The sequence below is a fragment of the Cervus elaphus genome, chromosome 20, assembly GCF_910594005.1.
Source record: "Cervus elaphus chromosome 20, mCerEla1.1, whole genome shotgun sequence".
Classification (NCBI taxonomy): Eukaryota; Metazoa; Chordata; class Mammalia; order Artiodactyla; family Cervidae; genus Cervus; species Cervus elaphus.
Genome location: NC_057834.1, coordinates 96,011,692 through 96,037,738, shown reverse-complemented (window position 1 = coordinate 96,037,738; position 26,047 = coordinate 96,011,692). Strand labels below are relative to the sequence as shown.

Here is a 26,047-nt window from a genome sequence, read left to right as displayed (position 1 = left end):
CCCGGGGTGAAGCAACGCTACCGGCCGGTTAATAAAGTCCCAGCTACAGCGGGGTAGGGTTCGGCTCTAGTGCACTCGCAGCTGAATCCCCCTGCGTGCCTTTACCTCCCATTCACCTGATTCTTCTTTTTCAAGTTCTGACGCATCCGTTTCATAGTTTTATCTTCCTCGCTCTTTTACTCTTTCCTTTCTTCGCAGCTCAGCATGCAGGAAAAAGAAGCCTCCCCACACGGATTCCTGCCTAGGTTCCAGCATTTCGCCACGCAGGCCATCCACGTGGGCCAAGAACCGGAGCAATGGACCTCCCAGGCTGTAGTGCCCCCCATCTCGCTGTCCACCACGTTCAAGCAAGGGGCTCCTGGCCAGCACTCGGTGAGCTGGGTGTGTCTGGGGCGGTCCAGTGTTGGGCGGTAAAAGAGAGATGAGATGGCTTGTAAATGAAGAAGCACGCAAGTAATTTGTAAGGTGTAATTTGTGTATTATCACGAAAGATGTTTACTGTAAGGATGATACCTGTAAACCTCCTTGTAGTAAAGCTTTGTATTGGATGGTTCCGTGATCACATTTCTTTTGATAAGCAGGACTAGAGGGAACAGTTTGTCTAACTTGCTGTATAGATTTGGACTGATACTCATGTGATTAGGGCAGATTTGCAGGTCAAAATTGTCATAACTTCCTTGAGTTACCGTGAGCAACAAAAATTATAAAGATATAGTAAGAAGTCAACTTAAAAAACTAAGTCATAACTCACCTGGAATCAAGATCCTTCCCAATAGCTATTAATTCCCAATATTATTCCAATAGTTATTATAGTATTGTATGCCAGACACATGTATGTATGTCTTTCATACTGCTTGTATGCCAGATATGAGTACATACCTACATTATATCATATGTATTACATGTATTACCTCAGATAATCCTTACAGCAATTCTATTCTGAACTAAGTTCTCATTTCTCTCATGAAAAACCTGAGGTTTAGGGACATCAAGCATCTATTGCAAAGGCCACTGTAATGGCGCTGGGATTCATTCTTGCTCTAGAACACCGTCTACTCTTGGGCTTTAATCCACACTGTGCTGTACTAACAGTTATGTTAGCAACAATCTTACCCATTGCATCAGTGTGGCTTAGTGATTAAGAGCATAAATCTTGTAGTCAGAGGCCCTAGGTTTGAATTCTAACAGCTCCTCTTCTGAGCTGGGCAGTCTTGAGGAAGTAATTTAACTTATCTACTTACTTATAAGTAATTTAACTTATCCTGTGTAAATAAATGTTTTAATAATAGTACTTGCCATGTAAGTTGTTGATATGTAAGTTAAGCTATATGGTATGATACATTATAATTGCTTAGTAGTTTCACAGTGTTCACATGTACCTCAGATATGGAGGGCCGACTGTAAGTTGTACATGGATTTTCCACTGAGCAGAGGGTTGGCACCCTAACTCAAGAGTTGTTCAGGTGTCAAATGTAACTAAATAAACTCTGTAGATCTAAAACCTTGGTTGTATCAATACTTCAAACACCTCTTCAGGGTGTTATATAAGCTGAGGAAGTTCTTTTAGACGTGACCCTTTGTTTTGTGAGGTGGAGTTCTAAGGGCATTTTTACAACTGGTTTAGGATACTTTGAGCTATTGTAACTTGTAATCAAAATGTGTACACATCTGTCTTTCAAGCTTCTTCCCAGTGTAAGCCTTCATGAACGTGTAGCTGCCCAAGCTTTAATATTTAATGCAAAAGTTAATAATTTAGCTATGATATTAATAACTAAATGTTTTCAGAGAGCCAACCAGGTGATAAAATCCACAAACTCCTCTTTTTTTTTCCGCCATGCCGTGCTGCTTGTGGGATCTTATTAATAGTTCCCCAACCAGGGACCAAACCTGTGCCCCCTGCAGTGGAAGCAGGGAGTCCTAACCACTGAAACACCAGAGAAGTCCCTCCAAACTCCTTTTACTGCCTTTAATGTATCAGTTAAGAGCACTAAAGAGAATCAAGGAACTGAAATGAGAAGCATCTAATTCTTCAGTTCCATTTGGAAAACCATTGAATGAGTGATAGTGTGGGAATTTGCCACTGAAATATGCTTCTTTTCTCTCCACAAATTAAAATCTTTGCCATGAATATTTAGGAAGATATGGGTTACCTTTCCATGGCAGTAGCCACATGATTCCAGACAGTTTTTTTGCATCTGGAGTACACCTGCAGGTCTCATCAAGGAGGCGATGGTGGAGAGTGATGAGGATATCCTGGAGCCCTATAAAATATGCCTACTCAGTTTGTCAAAAACATGGCAACAAACAAGGCCACAAAACTAAATAAATTGCAGATTATATATGCATTTATGTAATATATGTGTTTTTGTTGGGAAGATCCTCAGGAGGAGAGTATGGCAAACCACTCCAGTATTCTTTCCTGGAAAATCCCCATGGACAGAGGAGCCTGGCGGGCTACAGTCCATAGGATCATAAAGGGTTGGGCATGACTGAAGTGACTTAGCACACATGCACGCACATGTGTGTGTAACTAGTACTGGGAGCTCCTGAATCAGAACCAGGTGTAAAAAGTGGTTATGTTTTGTTATGTGCTGTATGAAGCAGGAGGAGAAAAGTATGTATAGGATTTTTAGTCAGTGTTTAAATCCTGGTTTTGAATTCTGGCTCTGACATACCTGGTAACATTTGGCTTTAGTTTCTTCAGAGCAGGTTGTGAGGATTAAATAAAATGACTGGATACAGACAGAGACTGACAAATACTATATGATATCACTTACATGTGAAAGCTAAAAAATAAAACTAACTAGTCACTATAGCAACAACAAGAAAAAACCATACTCACAGATATAGAGAACCTCGTGGTTACCAGTGGGGAGAGGAAAGGGGGAGGGGGAAGTTAGGGCAGGAGATTAAGAGGTTAAAAACTACAATATGAAATAAATAAGCTATAAGAATACTTAGTACCAACATGGGGAATATAGTCAATACTTTATAATGACTATAAATGGAATATAACCTTTAAAAATTGTGAATCACTATGTTGTACACCTGAAACAAGGTAATATTGTACATCAACTATACCTCAATAAAAATAAATATCAAATAAAATGACTGGATGACTTCAGCTAGTATAGTACCATATGTGTAAAAGGAATATAATGCAAATTTTAAAAAAGGATTGTGTAGAGCTGTTTTGCTGAGAATGACTCCCTTTTCTGAGTCACTTTTGTAGAACTAAGACCTGAACTTCAGGCATTTGTAAGCATATCTTCCTGCTGGATGCTAAACAGAATTTGCATCACTTATTTTTTAGGAAATGATATGCAGGTTATAAATAGGTTTACTTTGTTGATTCAGGTGATTCCTGTTTCCTAATACCCCTAGATTAATGGGTAGAGGTGAGTCTAACATAATAATAATGCTAATAATAAAAACTACCATTTATTCCAGTGGTTAGCACATGCCAGGCATCATGCAGAGAAGTTATTATACATTATCTCATTTTATCTTCATGTCAATTTTATGAACTAGATACCTGTATTTTATTCCCATTTTACAGGTCTAGAGATTGATTCTGGAAAATATTAAGTAACTTATCTATTGGCATATAGCTCCTAAGTGGCAGACACAGAATTCTAATCCAGTTTGGCTGACTTCAGAGCTTCTCCTTACCACTATAGCCATAACACTCATTCTTGTGTCTAATGGCAAGACATGTCATAGATAAACAACAGAAAGTCCTTATGGTAGGATGCCCCTGTAGTTGTGGAAATGTTCGTGTTAAGACTCTGATAATAAATTTAAATCTCTTAGGGTGAACTCTGACTTCTTTCCTTCAGGGTTTTGAGTATAGCCGTTCTGGAAATCCCACCCGAAATTGCTTGGAAAAAGCAGTGGCGGCACTGGATGGGGCTAAGTACAGTAAGTGATTTTCATTTCAAAGTTTGTAAAATCTAGAATTCATTCTTACTTATATAGAGAAAATCATAGAGGCATGGAATGTAGAATTGGAAAGAAATAAGGAAATCAGCTAGTTCAAAACTCTTATTTTTCTAAGACATTGATTATTTGCCCAAGGTTGCACGGTGGACTTCATATGTATACGTGTAGCTACAAAGTGAAAGTAAATCTGAATAGAGGCAAAGTGGCAGAATGTGTCACTTAGTATTCATGTAAATTCACTCTTCACTTGGAGCTGTCAATATAAATAGATACAAATTAACCAAGTTTTATAACACCATGCATGAGAACATAAACCTTTTAATGCTCTGGTTCATTCACCTGCTGTTGTGTGTGTGTGTGTGTGTGTGTGTGTGTGTGTTTTAAGCAGAGGGCTACTTTTTCAATATATAAAAATCTCTTACAAGTTAATGGGAAGGTAACCAATATAAATATTAACACAAGATTTGAATAGTCATTCCATAGGAAAAAAAGTATAAATGGCTTTTAAAAATATGAGAAATTGATGAGTAAGTTCTAGGGAATCTCATATCAGCTGCTGTTGGGGCCCGAGAATAGGACCAAGGGACATTTGCAATAGCCAGGTGCCCTTGATACTGTGCTTTCAGAGATTATGAATTAACGCCTCAGATCTTGTATTCTTTCAGTGAATAGAATGGATGGCTGTTAAATCATCTTTGTATTTTTTATACCAATGATACTAAATGAGGGCAGAATAATGAGTTAGAAAATAAGAGTCTTAGGAATTTTCTCACAGCAAGAGTGTAGGAATTAGATATATTAACATAAGTTGTTGAGGTTTCTTTTTTTTAGATGAGAGAATGTTTTAAATACCAAATTTCTGAAATTTAATACTGTGTGAGGAATATTTCCCACAGAGGGTATAAAAGCTGATGGTTCATATGCTAGACACTTTACAGGTGGACTGCAGAAAACATGGTTGTTTTGAATTGGATTTTAAGGTTAGCTTTCTATATGAATTCGTGGTTGGACTGTGAATCTGCCTAGTAGAAAACTGCAATACCAACCTCAACTTTTCTGAGAAAATTTTGAAATAATTACCTTTTTCAAGTTAACTGGATATCCCATCTATCAGTCATAGGTGATTTTTTTTATCATCAAGGTGATATACTGATGTTTTGTAGGATGTTTTCCTTTACAGGGTCTAATGTACAATGCCAGTTATTTTTTTTTTTTACTGTTCAATTTCACTATTTTTATTCAATATGTGATTCCAGATCACGTATGTTTATAAGAGAATCCACATTAAAAAATTTTTTTAAATTAAATTTGTCAGATATCTCAGGTATGATTTTGAATTTTGTTAAAATGTTTGCTCAATTGAATATCATATAGTTAAAGAATGAATCACATCTTAGCTCTGTTCCTAAAATTTGAAACTTCTTTAGAGTTTGATATTTTTAAACTGTAATTTAATTGGCAATTGATCTTTTGACTCAGAAAAACAATTATTTCTTTGAAGCTTTTCAGAGAGATGTTGTTATAACCAAAGCAGAATTAGGTATTTTTTATTTTTGAAATAGAAGGGAGGATTTTGTAATGGTATTAATCAGGGGATTTCTGATGACTCAGTAGTGATAGTTGTCCTTCAGTCAGCAGAGAGAGGGATTTAAGCAACGCAAATAAATACTGTAGGTGTTTTTAACCTATGGGTCTAGCATTTTGGCTTACTCTAGCTTGGTTTTTATTTTAGGTTTGGCCTTTGCTTCAGGTTTAGCAGCCACTGTGACTATTACCCATCTCTTAAAAGCAGGAGACCAAATTATTTGTATGGATGATGTGTATGGAGGTAGGTGACCTCTCATTCATGCTGTTTCAGCTGTTATTTAAGACAATAAACTGGGTCCTGAATTATATTAACATTGCTACTTGGGTTATTGTTTATCTTTTCAAAATATGATGAACACCTCCATGCTGTTCCACATTTGATAGAGGAGCAGAAACACCGGGGGTCTATGCTCTAGAACTGCTTATAAGACTGATTGTTTAATAACAATTTTATTTAAGTTACTGCATGCATGCTCAGTCACTGAATTGTGTGCAACTCTTTATAATCCCATGGACTATAGCCCACCAGGCTCCTCTGTCCATGGGATTCTCCAGGCAATAATACTGGAGTGGGTTGCCATTTTTTCCTCCAGGGAATCTTCCTTACCCAGAGGTCAAACCCACATCTTTTGTATCTCCTGCATTGGCAGGTGAATTCCTTACTGTTGCGCCACCTGGGAAGCCCATTTAAGCTGCTGGGATGAACCTATTTGAGACATACACTGCTCGAGAGAAGATAGTATTTAGAGAGAGAGTGTTCTACTATAATTTAAAATTTTTGCCTGCAGTGAAAATGTCTATAGTCCAGGTCATTCTCAAAGGGCTTAACCCTAACCAACTCTTAAGCACCTTGCCCCCTGATTTTTTTTAGGGACCCTTTTGAAAACCCTTTGAAAGCTATGGACCTTTTTCTCCAAAAAATGTGCTTAAGACTATACTCAACATTTATCATTTTAATTTTAAGGTCCAAGGGCCTTACTCTTTGTAGCCTATCTGTGGATACAAATTTAAGAACTTTTATTCCAAATTGTTTAAATGCTAGTTATATAAAGTGGTAAGTGGGAAGGTAAGGAAAACAAGTTGCCCTTATCTTTAAGTAAGACTGATTTTTGCGTTCAAAACAGCAGCAAAAAAAATTTTTTAATGTACATGTATATTCCAAATGCTTCCAGATAATTAAAAGATCACTTCTAGAATATTATCACTTTATCTATGTCCTATTTGAACAACAAGTTAAATCTGTGAGTTCTTTGAAGGAAGAGACTTACTCTTAGTAATCAAAAAGCTTTATATTTTATCATAGCTCCCTATGATAGTTTGATGAATTGAAATTATAGAAAAATCAAACCTTTAGATGCTATTATAATGCACTATTAAAACCTCTTGATAAACCTAGGTACAAAATCTTGAAAATTGCTGTTGATTTTTTTTTTTTAACAATTCTTTACATTCTTTTTCAATCTTAAATTACCTAGGGACAGTCTACCAAAGGTCTAGTGAGTCTTTGATGATAAAATTCTTTTTCCTTTTTTGGTTCACTGTCAATAATGGTAAACTTTTCTTTAATTTTGCATATGTAAACCTTAAATCCAGACCAGTATTTATAAAATTAACTATTCTGAATGGAATGATTTATCTTCTTTCACTATAAAACTCTAGTTGTTTGGTTTACATGATCTCATTTTTCTATTAAAGCTTTCAGAACCATATAACAAAAAGATTGAGAAAGTACAAAGGATAATAACTAGTGCTTTTCTATTACCAAAGTATAATCAGTCTGAAAATTTACTTTGAACATTTCATTGACTTTGGTTCATTTATTTTAGATTTAAGTACTAGGAAGGAATTGTTAGAAAGAAATATTGATGTTTTAGGGAGCATACCACTTTATGTTTGAAGAGTAGAGACTGTTAAACATTTTCTGCTTCATGCCACTTGGTGTGGGTATCAAGTGTGTTTTATTTGACTCTTATACTTTTAATTTAAAATATAAGCCCTATATTTTTTAGGTGGTTCAGTGGTAAAGAATCCACCTGCCAATGCAGAAGATGCAGGTTCAATCCCCGGGTCAGGAAGATCCACTAGAGGAGAAAATGGCAACCCACTCCAGTATTCTTGCCTGGAAAATCCCATGAGCCTAGGAGCCTGGAGGGCTGTAGTCCCTGGGATCGCATGGACCCAACTGAGCCACTGAGTACATTCTTTAGCATACAGGGAGGTCCAGCTGTTCAAATAAAGTAGACTTGCTTTTGGTTGTTTCTATCTTGGTGATTGACACGTCCTCATATTTTTAAAGTGTTTATACTTTTAAGGAATGAATATTTCTGAATACAGTATTCTTTTTCATTTTATCTGATTCTCTTCTGCCTCAGGTACAAACAGGTACTTCAGGCAGGTGGCAACTGAATTTGGATTAAAGATTTCTTTTGTTGATTGTTCCAAAACCAAATTGCTAGAGGCAGCTATTACACCAGAAACCAAGGTAACTCAGTTTTCAGTTTGTCTGTTTTCCTTGTGATTTTTAAATTTTCATCATTTCTGTTTACTTGAGGGCATAATTTAAATCTGAATAACCGGTTTTCCTGCATTGGAAGCCATCAAGATTCGGATAGGTCTGACTTCTGTTGGGTACTGTAGCCTAATGATTAGGTACATGCATTCGGTAGTGGGATTCAAATTCTAATTCTATGTCATAGTTGGTGTATTATCATGGGCAAATTATCTAATCAAAATCTCATTTCTTTCATTTACTAAATAGGGGTAATTTACCTGCTTTATTAAAAGGTAGTTGGGTGAATTAAATGAGATAAGGCATATGCTGTGCTTAGTCGCTCAATTGTGTCCAACTCTGTGACCCCATGGACTGTAGCCGGCCAGGATCCTTTGCCCATGGGTTCTCCAGGCAAGAATACTGGAGTGGGTTGCCATGCCCTCCTCCAGAGATAATAAGGCATGGGAAATCCTTATTATGGTACTCAATACATGATGACAGTTAAAAAATTTGTTAGCAAAAGCAGACAATTCTTAACTGCATTACCAAGCTAGTTTTGGTAACAGAAGTCATCTCAGAGTTTGGATTACAGAAAGGAAGCTTGTAAACTCCCAAATCCTAATAAGCATAGCTTTAAGGGATCTGAAGGATACTTCAGCAAAATAATAGAAGCACAGAAGGGCCACAAGCGATCCTCAGCCTCCGTCCTAGGAAGGCTTGTATGCCACTGGAAGGTGTTTTGTGCTGGAATGAATGGCATTTGTGATCTTCTTTCTTGGCACCTCATTGAAATTCTGCATGGGGAAAAGAAGGACCAGCGTCTTTTATAACTGTCAGCCTTTTCCAACTTTTTACTAATGATTAAAAGGTTTGTACTCAAGATTATGTTGCTGTGAATGCTAAAAAAGAGAAAACTTTTTCTCATACAAATTACTTTGAAGATTAACTCCAGGGTGCTCTTTGAGTGATTAAGGTTTGTTTTCAAAGGAACTTATTTTTTTTTTCTTTTTCTTTTTTTTCTTCTTTGGGAGAAAAGATATTAGAATAGATGGTCTGAGTCTTTCTAAGGGAGGAAAGCAAATTGTGTGTATATTAATTCTTGTCAGCAGAACTTTATGTAGTGGTTCCTTACCAACTTGAATTAATACATTTCCCCCCCCTGATATATCTGCCTCATCATTTAAAGTAGATTTTTTAAGTCTAGGTAAAATCTACTTTGTATTTATTTACTTATTTTTATTTTAATTACTTTTAAAAATTATGAATGGGAATGATAAATTCTTACCCAGGAATAAATTTTTATAGGTTCTCAAATAATTCTGCTCTTGTAGAATATGCATTATTTTAACTACCCTATCTTTTCTATGGTAAAACTCTAAAATAGGATGCGTGTTAAACCAGATCACTTGCTCATTTATATAAGCAATGAAGAAAGAATCATCAACCCTTTTAAAAAGAAAGCTGTAGATAATGTCAGGTTTCCCTGGTGGCTCAGACAGTAAAGAATCTGCCTGCAATGCGGAAGACCTGAATTTGATCCCTGGGTTGGGAAGATCCCCTGGAGGAGGGCATGGCAACCCACTCCAGTATTCTTGCCTGGAGAATTCCCATGGACAGAAGAGCCTGGCGGGCTACAGTCCGTGGGGTCGCCAAGTGTTGGACACGACTGAGCAATGAAGCAAAGCAAAGCACAGTAGATAATATCAATCAAAATAGTAGCAGCTTGTTTTAACAAATAGAATTCTGTTCTTTGGTCTTTTCAATAACTATCAAACATACATGATGTGGGGATTGTGCTAGGTTTTGGAATAGACAGATAATATGATACCATCTCTTAAGTGAGCTGTGGCCACGTTTTTTGTTGTGTATGTATCACTTCTCTTCCTCACTCAAAAACCTATGCTCTTCTTCAGGTTCTGGGGACTTATTTTGTAGTTTCGAGTGCATCTGACATTATTTAAGTTACGAGTCATAATATTTTTTGGCATCAAATAGTTCTCTTTACTGAAAATTCCAGAATGTAATCTTACACAATCTTTTGTTTATCTTTGAGAGCAAAATTCCCAGACTTTGAAATATGTCTTTGGAATTCATCCTCTTTTTAATGGAAGATAATTATAGTGATTAACTTGAGTGCTCTTCTGCTTATATGTACATTATCTCATTTGATCCTTATGACTACTGTATAAAGTAAATGATATCAATCTTATTGTATAGATGAAAAATTGGGAGCACATAGAGGGTTAGTTACTTAGGTGTGATGACCTTTCAGAAATTCATGGGGCTAGGATTCAGATTCAGACCTTTAAACTTCATCCTCCATGGTCTTCCCGTGTAGCCTCCCAGATGGTTACAGTGCATGAGATATATGTTTGTGCAGTGTATTTTTGCAAACTGTTGTCATTTACTGAATTGTTTTAGCTTGTTTGGATTGAAACCCCCACAAACCCTAGCTTGAAGATGATTGACATTGAAGCCTGTGCACATACGGTCCATAAACATGGAGACATCATTTTGGTTGTGGATAACACTTTTATGTCAGCATATTTCCAGGTAAATGAAAGTAATATTTTTGGCATAATTGGTAGACTACACAGGTACTTGTAATTAGGAGAGGAAGGACTTCTTTATATTAAGTTACATGAAACCTAATCACAATTATTGATTAGACAAAGAATTGAAATTGGATCTTTCCTACCATTAGTTGATATTTTTTCAACCCTAGGCTAGTATATTGTATGGGACTTTGTATTTTTTAAATATTATCTTCATTAAAGCTTTTCGGTTATCTGTAAACTCTCTGAAGACCTGCCCTTATTATATGATTGTATATGTCAGTGCCTGACACATAGTAGGGACTTCAACGTTTATGTGTTGGTTCTAAGTCAGTTTTGTGTATATATTTACATACATACATGTCATTGTAAGTCCTGCAGATGTCCATCGTATACCGAAATGTCATTGAGTATAGCTTTTCTTTTCCTTTATTTGCAAGGGTAGCTAGGTAAAACAGATGTTATTTCTCCATTTTCCTTTTGTTATTTCTCCATTTTCCTTCCTTCTTTCTAGTTTGTCTTCTCTCCGTGTTTCATAGACCATTCCTGGCCTTATGTATCTTTACCTGACTTGCATCATAAATTCCTATTCTATGTATCACCTTGTATCTCTGCAGCTCCTTTATCATTCTCCTTTTAAACTCTTTTCCTACTTATCCCTCTTCATACACCTCTTCCCAACTCAAACCCTGCCATCCATCCTCAATCCCTTTCTTTTTTTCCTTGTACTTTTTCCTTTCTGTTTTGCTCCTTTTGGTAGATCATCTTGGGAATCTTTCTATAATTGCCTACTTGTCTGCCATTTCCACATGTTCTACCTCTCTTTCCCTGAGTAACTTAATTATTTCCTTTCCTTATTAGGAGTTACCATCTCCCTGCTCTTTACTTTCTGTCTGTACCTTGTGGTCCTTCTTACTGCACTTCCTGTAGTTCACCTGTATTCTGTAGAGTTCCTAAAACCCCAGCTCATTTTCTTCAGCTCTTCAATTAGGCGGATGTTTACAAGCTCAGCAGTTTACATTGCCTTCTTCTGTTATGGGTCCCTGAAGTTGGCCCAGGCTGCTGCCTCCATGTGAGGGACTGACTCCCTGGGAGTTTGCACAAAGCTGTTTTCACCTTCAGTTCTGTTCAGTCTCTCAGTTGTGTCCGACTCTTTGTGACCCCATGAATCGCAGCATGCCAGGCCTCCCTATCCATCACCAACTCCTGGAGTTTACTCAAACTCACATCCATCAAGTCGGTGATGCCATCCAGCCATCTCATTCTCTGTCGTCCCCTTCTCCTCCTGCCCCCCAATCCCTCCCAGCATCAGGGTCTTTTCCAATGACAGCTGTTCGCATGAGGCGGCCAAAGTATTGGAGTTTCAGCTTCAGCATCACTCCTTCCAATGAATACCCAGGACTGATCTTTCGGATGGACTAGTTGGATCTCCTTGCAGTCCAAGGGACTCTCAAGAGTCTTCTCCAACACCACAGTTCAAAAGCATCAGTTCTTCGGCACTCAGCTTTCTTCACAGTCCAACTCTCACATCCATACATGACCACTGGAAAAACCATAGCCTTAGCTAGGCAGACCTTTGTTGGCAAAGTAATGTCTCTGCTTTTTAATATGCTGTCTAGGTTGGTCATAACTTTCCTTCCAAGGAGTAAGCGTCTTTTAATTTCATGGCTGCAGTTACCATCTGCAGTGATTTTGGAGCCCCCCCAAAATAAAGTCTGACACTGTTTCCACTGTTTCCCCATCTATTTCCCATGAAGTGATGGGACCAGATGCTTTAGTCCGTTTTATTCAGAAGGCACTACTGTGTTTTGTCTTTCTTTCCTGAAACACATTTCCTGGTTGCGTTGTATTCGGACAGTTTCATGTGCCCTCTTCCTCCCTGTGGCTTGTGATACCGCTTCAGCTGAGTCTTATCTCAAGTAAAGCAGTCTGTTTCCAAGTAAAAATCTCCTGGCATCATCTGTTTGTCCCAGGTGATTTTCACTCTGGGAGTTTTTATACCCGCTCCTTACTCCATCTACCACTTGGAGTAGGGCAGTTAATATAGCAGGGGATTGCTCTGGCTGAGTCATCCTAAGTCCTGTATATTCTCAAAGAGATTGCATGAATTGTTTTAGCTTGAGCCGGTCCAGGTTACTCATCAGGCCTGGCCCTTTTTCTCATATTACTGTCACTAAAATAGGTCCAGTTTTTCCACTTTTCTGAAGCTCACATCATATTCCACTTGCCAGGGACTGCAATTGACTTCATTTCAATCTGGATTCATTCCAGTTGAATTAGTCAGAGTCACATTGTCCCTAGGCAACCGCATGCATTGGTTCTACAAAGCAAATCTTCTGAAAAGATCCTCTCTTTGTTTTACCCTCATGAAAACTGGGTATGTTCTTTCTTTTCCTGACTTTTGTCTTCTTGATCTTCTGCAAGTCTCACAAAAGGCAAAGTGGACATACCAGCATAAAGTTTCAGAGTAGAATCTCTGGATTCTGGTAGTCTGAGTTCTGACTCTACCAGTTTTTAAAATCTGAGTGATCTATTTTATTTTTCTCAGTTCCTTTTCCTTCTCTGTACAATTAGAGTCATAAACATACTGATTTTAGTGAGTTGAAGTATTTTTGAACACTGCTTCACTAAGTTATGTGAAATACTTAACATGATCTTTGGAGCATAATGAGATCAACAGATGTTAGTTACAGGCTTTTATTTTTCGTTTTAACCATAGGATTTACAGAATGTTAGCCCTGGAACAGTCTTCACACATCGTCTAATTTGACCCATCACTTTGGAGATGAGCAAACACATATGTACAGAGTGCTTTGAGCCGTACTTTACTTAAAGTGTCCTGTTTTTGAGACCTTAAATGAAAAGTCCCCCAGCCTCCAAGTGGTGAGGTTAAACACACACACATACACACACCTGCACATACACACACCTGCACATACACACACTTTATTTTCAAGAAATTTTAAATGAAAAGATGTTGATGTTATATTGGTTAGTGAATAACTTGGTTATTAATTTTCACTGTAAACAAAGACGTCTAAGACTAAAGAACTACTTTGCAGGAAAATTGGGTAAGGGAAACCAATCTAAACACATTTCTGTACAAGTGATTTTACACTTGACAAAACTAGAATAATAAAAGAGTAATTAAGAGTCAAGATCATGACAAATAAATGAATAACCACAGCATACAGTGTAAGGTTTTAATGATTAAAAACCCAAGCAAATTAGTTTTACATTTACTTGACATAACAATTGCTAAGTGTTTGTGTTAACCATTCTGTGCATTTACTGAGTCATAAAATGCCAGCGTGTCTTCTGTAGGTAATAAATTTAGGGGTTAGTCAGCAACTGCGCTAAAGAGACAAGTTCAGATGGCCTGTTGACCTGAGTTATCTGCTGTTTCCAGAAAATGTCTGCCTTTGGATTGAATAATGAATCCAATACTTTTGTAGTTTTATTTGGTGTGAGGGAGGAAAGGGAAAGATGATATCGAGGGAAAGGTAAATAGAGGTCCTGGAAAATTTTAAGATGTACGTATTTTTGAAAAATTAAAATAGGGGTGGAACTTACAATAGTAAATAGATAAGTAATGCAGGATATTTTCAAGTGATTTCCCATTTAAAATAAAAACCTTTTTTTAATTCCTTTTTAGCGGCCTTTGTCTCTGGGAGCTGATATTTGTATGTATTCAGCAACAAAATACATGAATGGTAAGACACACATAGTCTACACTTCATTCTTTTCCATGGATAGATGATAATAGCATAAGGCTTTATCCTTTTGTCCTTTTTCTTCTACTATTATACAAATTTTCTCTGACACATGTAGAAAGTTAGAGAATTATCCTTTGATTAAATATAGGACTTCATTTATAGCAGACAAAACTATGCTAATGATATATCAGCAAAGGATTAAAATTTACTGTAAAAGATTTTATCCTGCTGACAGCTTTCAAAGAAACACATATTTTTTAAGAGTTTAATTTTATTGTTTTAGATATAGTCTTTGTTACTATCAAATTGAGTAAAGTGTATTTAAACTTATTCTATCAGGCTTTTTCCCAGAGATTTTTTTCAAGTGAAAGTCTAATTTTAGAAATTATAAACTGAGGAATAATGTTTATACATTGTTTTTTAACTTAAAGCTTTTTGGTTTTGTTTTAAGGCCACAGTGATGTTGTAATGGGCTTAGTGTCGCTGAATTCTGAGAGCCTTCATAATAGGCTCCGTTTCTTGCAAAACTGTAAGTATTAAAAAGCCTGAATTTCCCCTTGTGCTCTCAAAGTGACTACATTTGATATTGTATTTCCACTAAGTGTTGTGAAGTGATAGCATTCCACTAATTTACGAAGAAATGGGGAATAGAAGGAAAATTCTGATTTTTTTTTTAGAGGAAAGGAAAATTGGGTTATAAAAATGCAACTATAGCATAATAGAGCATTACAACATGGCCAAGGGATGTTTTCTTATTTTTCAAATCCATGTCAATTTTGATCACAATTTGGTAAAGCCCAAGTGAATTTTTAGTTTTAAGACAATGGATTTTTTTTTTAAACATTTGGAATAATGGCTTTCTTATACTATACCTTTTATATATGGAATGATATCTAATTTTAAATGGTACTTAAGATATAAACTTGTATTTTTCAACAGATATCTAAATATCTGTTTTCTGTTTAGATTGTTTATATCTCAGGTGTTGATAAGGGTTTATTGAAAAAGACTTGATTTTAACCAATGTGATTTGACAGAGATCAGTATAATTAGGAATAAAAATCCCCTTCTAGGAAATAAATGTTAGAGCAACAAAAGGGGGCACTGAGGAAGGAAACCAGAATTTATTGTGTGCTAAGTTCCTTTCATTTATGAAAAGAAGGAATGAGGCATGTATCCTGGAGGCCTGGGAAACCACAGGCTGACTTAGACAGAAGCTAAATATTAGTAGAATGTTGGTAGAACACCCAGGAATAATAGGGGCTGAACTGCTATTTTCTCTCTGTGTTTTAATACTATTTTAAAGAAATACAAGATTAAGCTATGTGCAGTGCGTCCTTTTATTAAAATCATGGAAAGGACTATTGATGCTCATATTTGAAAAATTTATGTGATTGTGTTTATACTTCGTTTTTAGGATATTCAGTTCCCTTCTCATTTTAAAGCCCATTTCTCTAAGCATGTTTTTTATGCCTCATTATCATACTTCTTATTTGATATATTAATTTTTCCCACTAAAACTCAAATATTGGGCTTTGTCGTTAGCTTCCTATAGTCACTATGATGAATAAGAGTGGTGAGAGGCTTTTCTGGGTCCATCTTCACCTTCAAACTAACCCAGGACATATTCATTTTGCAGCTCTTGGAGCAGTTCCATCTCCTATTGACTGTTACCTCTGCAATCGAGGTCTGAAGACTCTACAGGTCCGCATGGAGAAGCATTTCGAAAATGGAATGGCAGTTGCTCAGTTTTTGGAGTCGAATCCTCAGGTGGAAAAGGTTATTTATCCCGGTATGTTAATCTGCTTTCTAAGCACATGTGGTTACTCTAGGATTTTACATGTTATCCCTTGCATTCTGTTTATGTAACATTTGCAAATTAGGTGCTTTCATGTATTTTTTTTTGTTTTCCACTTATCATTGAGTGCTGCTTTATGTGTGTCTGATGGTAAAGAAGATAGATGTGCTTTTTAGCCTAGAGTTGTCTAATAGTCTAGTGGATGCTTGGACTCTGCTTGAAAAGAGTTGAACTCGACTTAGTGATTGAACAACAACATTCCAGGATTACAACCTTGCACTTTCCGGTTGATTTGCTTATAATCTTATCAATCTGCTGTTCTGTACTAGCTCTAACTTTTATCTGATATACACTGAGTCTTCATGCTTACCAAGTTAAAACTTGATACCAAAATTCCCCTGAAATTCTCTTACCTTTTTTGGAATTCCTTCACTTCTCACAACATCTGTAAGTGCTAATGTGAGTTAGCAGACTTACATGTTACTCTTTGAATTTATTTTATCAGACTTTTATATTGTCATGGTCATAAGTAAATAGTTATTTTAAACCCTTTTGAGGTGTGCATTCATGGAGTCTTGGGTGTAAAGGAAAATTATGCTTGATCCCTACCTTTAAGGCATTTAGGTAAGTCAAGGCAGAAATACAAATGAGACTAAATGCCCTAATATATACACTAGGTAAAGAGTTGTTGACTGGTGTGTGTTTTGAATGGAGAGAGGGAGAAAAGTTTTGGACTGTGCCCTGAGGAAATCGGTTAGCATTTGTTAAAAGGGTCTGGACAAGGCAATTCAGATTTCTTCAATAAATGTTTATCAATTGCGAACCATGGGGCAGGCTTTGTACAGGGATCTGGGATCCAATTATTAACAAAAGAAATATCTTTCTCTTCATGGAGCCAGCCTGATGGATAAGACAGATATTAAGCAAGAAATTACAGAGGATATAATTAACAATGGGAAGGGGAAGTGAGCAGGAGAATGTTCCAGGCTAAAGGGATAGCATGTGCAAAAGTCCCAAGATTAAAGAAGAGTACAGTGCTGCTGGTGTAAAGAAAGCTGGCATGGCTAGAGTGAGGAGAGACTAGAAAAGATAGGTCAAAATGAAGGCAGTTTGGTTTTCCCTTGTGGCTCAGCTGGTAAAGAATCTGCCTGCAATGCGGGAGACCTGGGTTCAATCCCTGGGTTGGGAAGATCCCCTGGAGAAGTGAAAGGCTACCCACTCCAGTATTCTGGTCTGGAGAATTCCATGGACTGTATAGTCCATGGAGTTGCAAAGAGTTGAATACGACTGAACCACTTTCACAAGATAGACAGGGGCCAGAACAAGAGGTCAGATGTGAACATGGCATAAAGCCTGTTATTAGCCTTATTTGTAGTTGACTTAAATGAACAGTGATTTTTTGTTGTTGTTGTCCTGAAATTACATGTTTGACTCTGAAATAAGACATTCATTATACCTTATGACTACAGGGCTGCCTTCTCATCCTCAGCATGAGCTAGCCAAGCGTCAGTGCACAGGTTGCCCGGGGATGATCACCTTTTATATCAAGGGCTCTCTTCAACATGCTGAAACTTTCCTCAAGAACCTAAAGGTAACTTTACAAAATCGTTTTTTAATTTATAGACATTAAGGCCTTCTTATAGCATTATGATATTCATTATTTCTCACTTATACCCAACTCAGATTAATGTGTTTATATCTGCAGGTCACACCCACAAGCCTCTTTGGCATGAAATGCATTGGGTTAGAAAATCACTTGAAGCAAGAGTGATGTGATAGCAGATAGAACATGTTCATTTTCTTAACTCTGCAGAGGCTTTCATCCATTTGAAAGAGACAGAATGTTCTAAGCCATTTGTTTTTAAATTTTTAGTGAACTAACTGCTTTTTCAAATGAAATGTTATGAAAAACCTCAGTACTGTGTCAATGCACTGCTGAAAACTGTACTGAAATCCAGCCTAGGAATGACTTCGTGAACCCTGTGCCTCTCAGGCTGTGTCTGCCTGGAGTGAGGGAAAGGTGGCCTTTGTTTAAAGTTCACAGAGGTAGGAGTCTCCAGAGCCCTGGGAGAGAGGCCTGTGTAATTGCATGCTTTGGGCTTACTTTGAGTTCATGCAGTCATGTATTTAAGACTCTGAGTTTTAAATGCTGCAGATCTAAAGAAAAGAAGAGGATGCTGCCAGATTAGTCAAAGTCTTACTGGTTCTAAAAGTTGTCCACTTCTAAAATCAGAAATATAGTAGTGTACATTTAATTGCATACAGTTGTGAAAGTAACTTTTAACATGTTTGTAAAATTCTGTAATACACAGTAACACTAAATGCAACAGCTGAGTTTTTTTCCCTTCTACTCCAGGATGGGGTTAAATGGGTATATTCATTTGATAAACGGTACATATTAATGAGTAAGTTTGTATAACTTAATAGACATTAAGAGATTTTTATATATAACGGGTAACCACAGAGCTGGGTCTCAAATGTAATAATTCTGAGGTTTGAGAGCTCATGTTAAGGTTTACTTTTGTATGAGGTCAAATGAGGAAGGTATAGAAGATTCACTTTGATCAACTTTTAACGTTTTAAAAGTTAACACACAGTATGTCTAATTGATGAGATCAATTGTTAATGGCTTCATTGTTATGGATTTTATTTTCATTTTTTCTCCAAGGTTTTATCCAGTTTGTAGTTTTTGTAATAATTATTTTGTAGTAATTATTCATAATTGCCACAATTTTCCATCTCGCATTGCAGGGTCATTGTATTAAAAACATTTATTTTTAGTTTTTTTTTAGTATCTTTACTTTAGTGGAAGATCTAAATTGATATATATATATATATATATATTTTTTTTTTTTTTTTGCCATAGTTATTTACTCTGGCTGAGAGCTTGGGAGGATATGAAAGTCTTGCTGAGCTTCCGTAAGTATATTTCTGTTTTTCTCAATATTTTACCTTTGGTATCAGCTGTAATGATTGTTTGAGAAAGGATTAGGATAAAATCAATGATTGTTCAGGTTATTTAGCAATAAGGGCAGCATGGCCTTGTCCAGTTGGAGTGGACTCTTAACTCAAGAGAATGGAGACCCTGTTAAAAATCTACTGGGATCAGTAAGCTGTGTTTTCCCAAGTTTTGTTTTCTTCTCTGTTTGCCTGAAGAAGATTTCAGCAGTGGTTCTCTGACTTCTGAACCAGGGCTACTTATTCTACCCGATTCTGCCCTAGAAGGGAGATTGAAGACTTTGAACTGGAAGGGCTGATTTCAAAGCTCCCAGGGAAATGGAAAATGTGTTTCCAATAAAATACCTCCACATTCTTATCTGTCAGAGGAGAGCCCTACTAGTTACCATCAGGTCCATTTATTTTCTTTTCTTTGGGGTAAAAGGCTCTACAAGATAAACCCCCAAATCTAACTTAGTATTCCTGGTCCTTCACTATCTAACCTAGCTAATTCATCTAATTTTATCAAAGCACCAGAGGATATTAGAACACAGAAACCTAAGATCAGGGAGTCCAGCAACTTATCTTACAGACAAAGAAACAAAAATTCAGAAAGTTTTGCTGATTGATCAAATGTCACACAGAAATATGTTAGCAACTTCACTCTCAAGGCTTTGCCTCTAAAACAGTGAGCAGGGAGGTAAATTTCTGTGAACATATATTATAATTATTGCAGGGATAAATCAACATCATTAGCTATTAATTTTCAGCTGTATTAGATGCATGGTATATTTCTATGTTTTAATTTTCATAAACATTTCTGAAATAACTATGTGTTGAGGAATGTCAGGGATTAAGAATGTAGGCACATTTTCTGTCCTGTTATAGTAGTTTACAGTTCATGGGGAGATTCAGGCAATTTCATAATCTTAAAAAGATGATGCCCAAATAATGATTCAAATGGTTAAGGTAAGACAGAGAAGTTTTTGTTAGTCTCTCAGGAAGATGCCTGCTAGTAAGTCTGGATGCACAAGAGGGCACACTCAGCATATGAAATTGGCTTATTTTTCGTAGTAATACAGTGTGTTTTAGTTTAAGACTCTTAAAAGTAGACCTCACCTGATTTATTTAGGGATTTGGTTTAAAGTTGCTAGGCCGTCGGGCACTCCAGCTAGGCTGTAACCCCAGTGCCAGTGGAAGAATAAATTTAGGTCAGAGCTTGCCTGTTCTGTCCTCCCCATTTCGAGTCTCCCAACAATGCTGCAACCAGTGCAGCATTGCAATCAGCGAGAGAGAAGCAGAGCCGACGGGGACGGGGTCGGTCTCGCAGCCTAACAACATGTGTTAGCTCAGTGGCCTTAGGAAACTCACTTACCCACTCTCCATTTTAGTTTCCTTGGTTGTAAAATGTCCATAACACTGTACCAGATGAGGAAATTGACTTGAGGACTGGTAACTTACAAGTCCAACACAGCCAGTATGTGGATGGGCTGAGATTCACATACTCAAGTCTTTTGCTCCCAGAGGCCTAAGTTCTTGTTTCTGAGTATTCACTCTCTTTCAGGGAGTTAAAAACCTAAAAAGGCAGAAATTTTTAAGGAGCACATTTGCATGTAAAACTTCATTAGAGTGATAGAAGAGGATATTCATTTACTATGAGCATCACTTCTTAGAGTCATAAAAGAGGTTATTCATTTAATATTCATTTACTAAGATTTTCTTTCCATGGGCCTGAAGCGGGTTGGAGAAAGTAACTCCTTCTGCTGGATGTGGGAAGGGAGGGTTGAGTGTGGGGGCAGCGTATTCAAGTGCTCAGTAAGACTGTAAGCCTTTCCTCCAGGATGCCTCAGCCCACAGAGATTCAGCCTCCACTGAATTCCAGCAACCCTTGTTGTCCATACTTGTTTAACACTCACCGTAGACTGTTCTGTTTTGTGAATTGTCACAGTGTTTAGCTTCTGCTTTGTTACCTAGAGTAAAGATAATATCTCCTTCTTCTTGGTTTCCCAGCTTCACTGTAGTGCCTGACCCACAGTAGGTGCTCTACCCTTACACAGGTTGATGTTGACAGTGAGTTGCTAGACGGTTTTAAACATCCTCTGAGGCCTCTGTGTCATGAATTGTGAATTGAAATTAATTCCTAGTGCTTAGTGATTGCTACTAGCAATCCTAGGTTGTCTTTTCCCTGATCTGTCTCAGAAGGTCCAGTTCTGGACTGATCCTTTGCTCCAAACAGAATTAATTCTGACCAGCTCTTGGTCCAAGAGGCCTCTATAAGTACAGCTGGATGGTCACGGGGTGTTGACTTCCAGCCAGGGCCTCATTCAGGTAGGTGTTAAAATTCACACACCGAAAGCTGTGTCTTTCCCTCCTGTATGCGATCACTTGACTGGCACTTTCAGTTTCTGATTGAGTATACCTCACTGATGGTATAAAAACAACAAAAGATCATGGTTTTCATTTAAAAACATAACCAGAAAAGATAATTTTCACAATTCCTTAATCTTTTGTTTACAAAACATTGCAGGTGTATGTATGAAGGATTTGATATTTAGACTAGAAAAAAAATTGAAAATAATTGCAATTTATGAGACGGAAACATGCCTCCACTGCTACAGTATAGTGATCAGAAATTTGCTCACTCTTTCTTCCAGGGCAATCATGACCCATGCATCAGTGCCTAAGAGCGACAGAGAAGTCCTTGGAATTAGTGATACACTTATTCGACTCTCGGTGGGCTTAGAGGATAAACAAGACCTACTGGATGATCTAGATCAAGCTTTGAAGGCAGCTGTAAGTTTTGTTTTAGTTATGTGTGTGTTTGTGTGTGCATGTGTGTGTGTGCTTAATCTTGATGGTGGTGGGGGGGGGGAGTCACTATGTTTATAGAGTGTCCTCACTGTTCTCTCTGTAAAGGTTTTTTCTTCTCTTATTACAATAATGTGTATAAATGTGCAAGGAACTCAGTCCAAAGTGCAGATTTAAAAGAAGGTAGTCATCAGAAAAGAATTCTTGGAGGAGGTGAAGTCTTCTGGAGGTTTAATAACATACTTTTCTTGTGCACCATTAATACAGCACCCTCCAAATGCAAGCTGCAACTAGCATCCCAGAACTGCTGTTGGTGATTGCTTCCTGAGACGATCAAATCTGAATAATTGAATGGATCATTAATGAGCCTCCACAGAATTTTCAAATGAAAATTTTAAGGCACCTCATTACCTTTCACAGCTATAATCTTCTTGGATCATCCCTGTTTAAAAAATCTCCTCTTTCCTTTATTGTAGTTGACAGGTCAATTCTGTTCAGATCTTTTTATTAATTTTGATATACATGTGCCTCTGAAGGAGGTGAGATTTGTGCTGCTACTGGGGATTGTGTTCTTTTTTTCAAGTTGAAGATTTATATTGATCATGTTTACAATATAATGGTAATGCATTTTTGATGTTTTCTGAGGAATTTAAATTATTGAATAAATGTTCTTAAGTCAAGTGTGATTTTTGTATTGTTGAAAATAGCACTCAAAGCAATGGTTTACACTTATCATAAGCCAAAAATCAAATATCTGAAAAGTCTGTGAAATTCTACTGATTTAAGGTTGTACTTACTATTTTTTTAAGAATAAATCTAATTGCCACATGTATCTAATTGTGATATTTCTGTACTATATGACATTAAATTATATCCCTGGGCCCTTTTAATTCCCAACTCTTAGAGATCTCAGCCACTTAATTTATAAGCTTAATTGTGTAACAATCATGCTCAAATCTTAGTGTTTGCAGATTAGTTGTAAAAAATTCATATATGGCAGGTCAAAAGCCACATTTTTAGAGAAATATTACCCTTTTCTGAAAATTTTATCTGAAACAGTTAATTTGTTGAGGCTAAAATAAGAAATACTTAAAATCTTTCATAGTTAGGGGCATCATTGTCAATAAGTCATAAGTCAAATAATTGGATTTTTTAAATTATTTGTACTAAAGCCTTTCAGTCATGTTTGCTATCACCATATGTTTCAGTAAAAACAACAACAACAACAACAACAACTTATCATTGAGACTTCCCTGGCAGTCTGGTGATTAAGTTTCCATGCTTTTATTGCAGGGGCCATGGGTTCGATTCCTGGTTAGGGAACTGAGATTCTCACATGCCACAGAGCATAGTAAAAAAATAAATAAATAAATAAAAATACATATTTTTATGTACTGTGCACATTCCGAATAATGTATTATGTACTGTTCACATTCCAAATTATGTACATGGAACCTGAAAATTCTGTCTCTGGGGGTAGCAGAATTTTGAGGCTGGTTATATCCATTTGCGGTTTCTGAAAGATTAACTTCTTTCTATTTCAGTACCTTATGGCTGTGGGGATAAACAAATGACCATTTGAATGAGAAAAGCAAAGGCTCTTTATTCTAAGCTTGCAAGGGAGTCCGTTACTGTCACGTGTTTTTTAGCAGACTCAAAGGAAGGCAGAGCATAGAAATTGTAGAAAGATTAATATCTGTTAATGTGGATAAGAAACAAATGTTATATTTAAAGCTGATAGATAACTTTTGAATGAATAACATTAAATTACTGTCATAAATAGTAAAAAAAAAGCAACAACCAAAAACAACAACAAAAAAAATGGCTACAAAAAACAAAGGCAGGCAGAAGAATGGAAAAGCTTTGTGGTGTAAAGAGAGAAGATTTTACCTGTGCCCTGATTAGAGGCTACTGGCCTAGGAAAGCTTGGGCTGGTTGACTTAATGTGGGCATCCTGTGTGATTGGGTGGTGGTTGTGGTTTAGTTGGTAAATGGTGTCCAACTCTTGAGACCGCATGAACTGTAGCCCCCCAGGCTGCTCTGTCCATGGGATTTCCCAGGGAAGAATGGAGAGCATATCTGACTTTCTAGGATTAGTCCTCAGTTAAAAGCAGGGACAAAAATTAGGGAAGCAATCAGTTATTAATCAAGTCTTAATCATTTGGGGCTGATTATTACAGAAGGAATTGTTTAGCTTCCTGGATTGTCACTCAAGATAATAATCAGATTTCCTATAAAACTGACTTATAGCAGCTGGCTTCCTAGGTTGTTTATTGTAGAAAAGGAGTTGGTTTCTGAGGGGGTTGCTGCAGATGGTAGGTCAAAGTTCTGTTTTTATATATGGTCTCTCCTTTGCCCATTTGTGTATTCAGTCCTGTGGAGTTTCTGATGAGCAATAAGTAACTACCATTTTATTAAAGTTCTCCAGAGAAACAGAATCAACAGTGTGTGTGTGTGTGTGTGTGTGTGCGTGCGTGCATGCGTGCGTGCATATGTAGTGAGAGAGATTTAGAGAGATCTATCTCAAGAAATTTGATCATGTGATGGTGGGATAGGGTAAGTCTGAAATGTGTGTGGGGCAGGCTGGGAGATTCATCTAAGAGTTGATGCAACCTCGAGTTCAAAATCTGTAGGGCTGGCCGACAAGTTAGAATCTCAGGCAAGGTTTCTGTGTTGCTGTTTTTGAGCAGAATTGCTTAGCCTTTGACTGATAGAGTCAGGGCTACCCACATTACAGAGACTGCTGTAATCCTTTACTTAAAGGCTACTGATTTAAGTGTTAATCACTAAAGAAATATCTTCACAGCACCATCTGGGTGAGGCTCACCATCTGGCGAAGGCACCGTTATATTTATTGGGGTTTAAGAAGCTTATCTACACTTTTGGTTAACTGCAAGTATGTCTCCATTAGCACAGTTCACACTGAGATGATGACTCGGTGTTTAAACACTGCACCCCACTTCATAGTACATCTGGCTTTATAACATAACCAGACAGCCACATGTTGGTCAAGTTGGATGAGGTCAGGCTTCTAGGATACAAATATTCAGAGTTGCTTTATAAGGCATGTTAGTCAAAATTCAATCCTGCCTTATACGTTTTTGTTAGATTTTTAGTGAATTCTATTATAGGTAAGGGTCATAAAGTGGTCCATTATTTTGGAATATTGTGCCAAAGATGGCCAGTTCTGAGATGTGAGGGGTAAATAAGAGAGTAATGCAATCTGACATTAAAAAAAAAAAAAAAAAATTAAGACATTCCTTTTAGCAACAGCATAGCCTTAAATGACCTGAATTCCACAGAGGAGCCAGAAAGCAGTTGGGAACGACAAATTGATTTTACACAAAAATAGAAATCTCACACCCTGTATTTTTGTAAAGTAAAAATAATACAATCAATTACTCAGGTGAACCTAAAGAAAGTTTCAGGGAAAAGGAAATAAGGTTTGTAATGCACTTTAGAAATGCACAAAAGGGAACACAAATGCTTCGTAAGAAATCTCTCTTAGGAGGCCAGTATCAAAAGAAATAAGAAATATGGCAAACATGATTAAACCAAAGTCATCAAGGGATAACAAAAGTCTTATTATTAAAAATATGAAAACTTCTCTTAGTAATTATCCAAAGATAAGTAAATATTTAAAAAAGAATTCTCATCTCCACAACTAAAGAAACCCCGATTCCGCTTGGTTCATAATACAACTACAAACTTTGAATAAAATTATGCAATGTAATTGCTTTGGGATAGAAAGTGAAGGTTTGTTGAAGAACAGATTGCAGTATTTCTTTTTTTAATAACCGCACTTGATTAAATGTCGACATGGCTCACAAAATCAATTTAAATTTGTTCCCATGAGAATGGTCAGATACTGCAAATGGTCCTATCTTTTGAGTAGTATGCCTCTCATAGAACGCATACAGCACCGCACTGGGGAATGAGAGATTTCTGAGTTCATTACTAATTTTATAGTATTTAATTTTTTTATAATAAAATTTTATTTTGGACTTTGCTGGGTCTCCCTTGCTATATGGGCTTTTCTCTAGTTGTGGCTAGTGGGGGCTACTCTCTAGTTGCAATGCTTGGGCTTCTCGCTGTGGTAGCTTCCTTTGTGGAGAACAGGCTCTAGGGCACTTGGGCTTCAGTAGTTGTGTACGTGAGCTCAGCAGTTGCGGTTCTCTGCCTCTAGGGCACAGGCTCAGAAGTTGTGGCACAT

At 37.0% G+C, this 26,047-nt stretch overlaps 1 protein-coding gene across 2 annotated transcripts; it reads left to right on the top strand.

Moving 5' to 3' along the window:
* Positions 1-27: 27 nt before the first annotated feature.
* Positions 28-22,666, top strand: CTH (cystathionine gamma-lyase). 2 transcript variants are annotated; one of them, XM_043877686.1, is made up of 12 exons: positions 30-372; positions 3,840-3,921; positions 5,675-5,770; positions 7,902-8,011; positions 10,442-10,573; positions 14,231-14,288; positions 14,743-14,820; positions 15,931-16,083; positions 17,559-17,680; positions 18,956-19,008; positions 21,681-21,819; positions 22,102-22,666. In XM_043877686.1, the coding sequence occupies exons 1-12, from the start codon at positions 205-207 to the stop codon at positions 22,126-22,128; spliced, it is 1,218 nt and encodes a 405-aa protein (XP_043733621.1). In that variant the 5' UTR covers positions 30-204; the 3' UTR covers positions 22,129-22,666. The 2 variants fall into 2 exon arrangements, with proteins under 2 accessions (XP_043733620.1, XP_043733621.1); XM_043877685.1 differs by having other exon boundaries at positions 28-372; positions 21,681-22,666.
* The last annotated feature ends 3,381 nt before the right edge of the window (positions 22,667-26,047 follow it).

What these genes read in the sequence shown, in the direction of transcription:
- CTH (XM_043877685.1), top strand. Translation starts at nt 205, where the DNA reads ATGCAGGAAAAAGAAGCCTCCCCACACGGATTCCTGCCTAGGTTCCAG. An exon ending in GGGCTCCTGGCCAGCACTCG is followed by an intron (nt 373 to 3,839) that starts GTGAGCTGGGTG and finishes TCTTTCCTTCAG; the next exon opens with GGTTTTGAGTATAGCCGTTC. An exon ending in CTATTACACCAGAAACCAAG is followed by an intron (nt 8,012 to 10,441) that starts GTAACTCAGTTT and finishes GAATTGTTTTAG; the next exon opens with CTTGTTTGGATTGAAACCCC.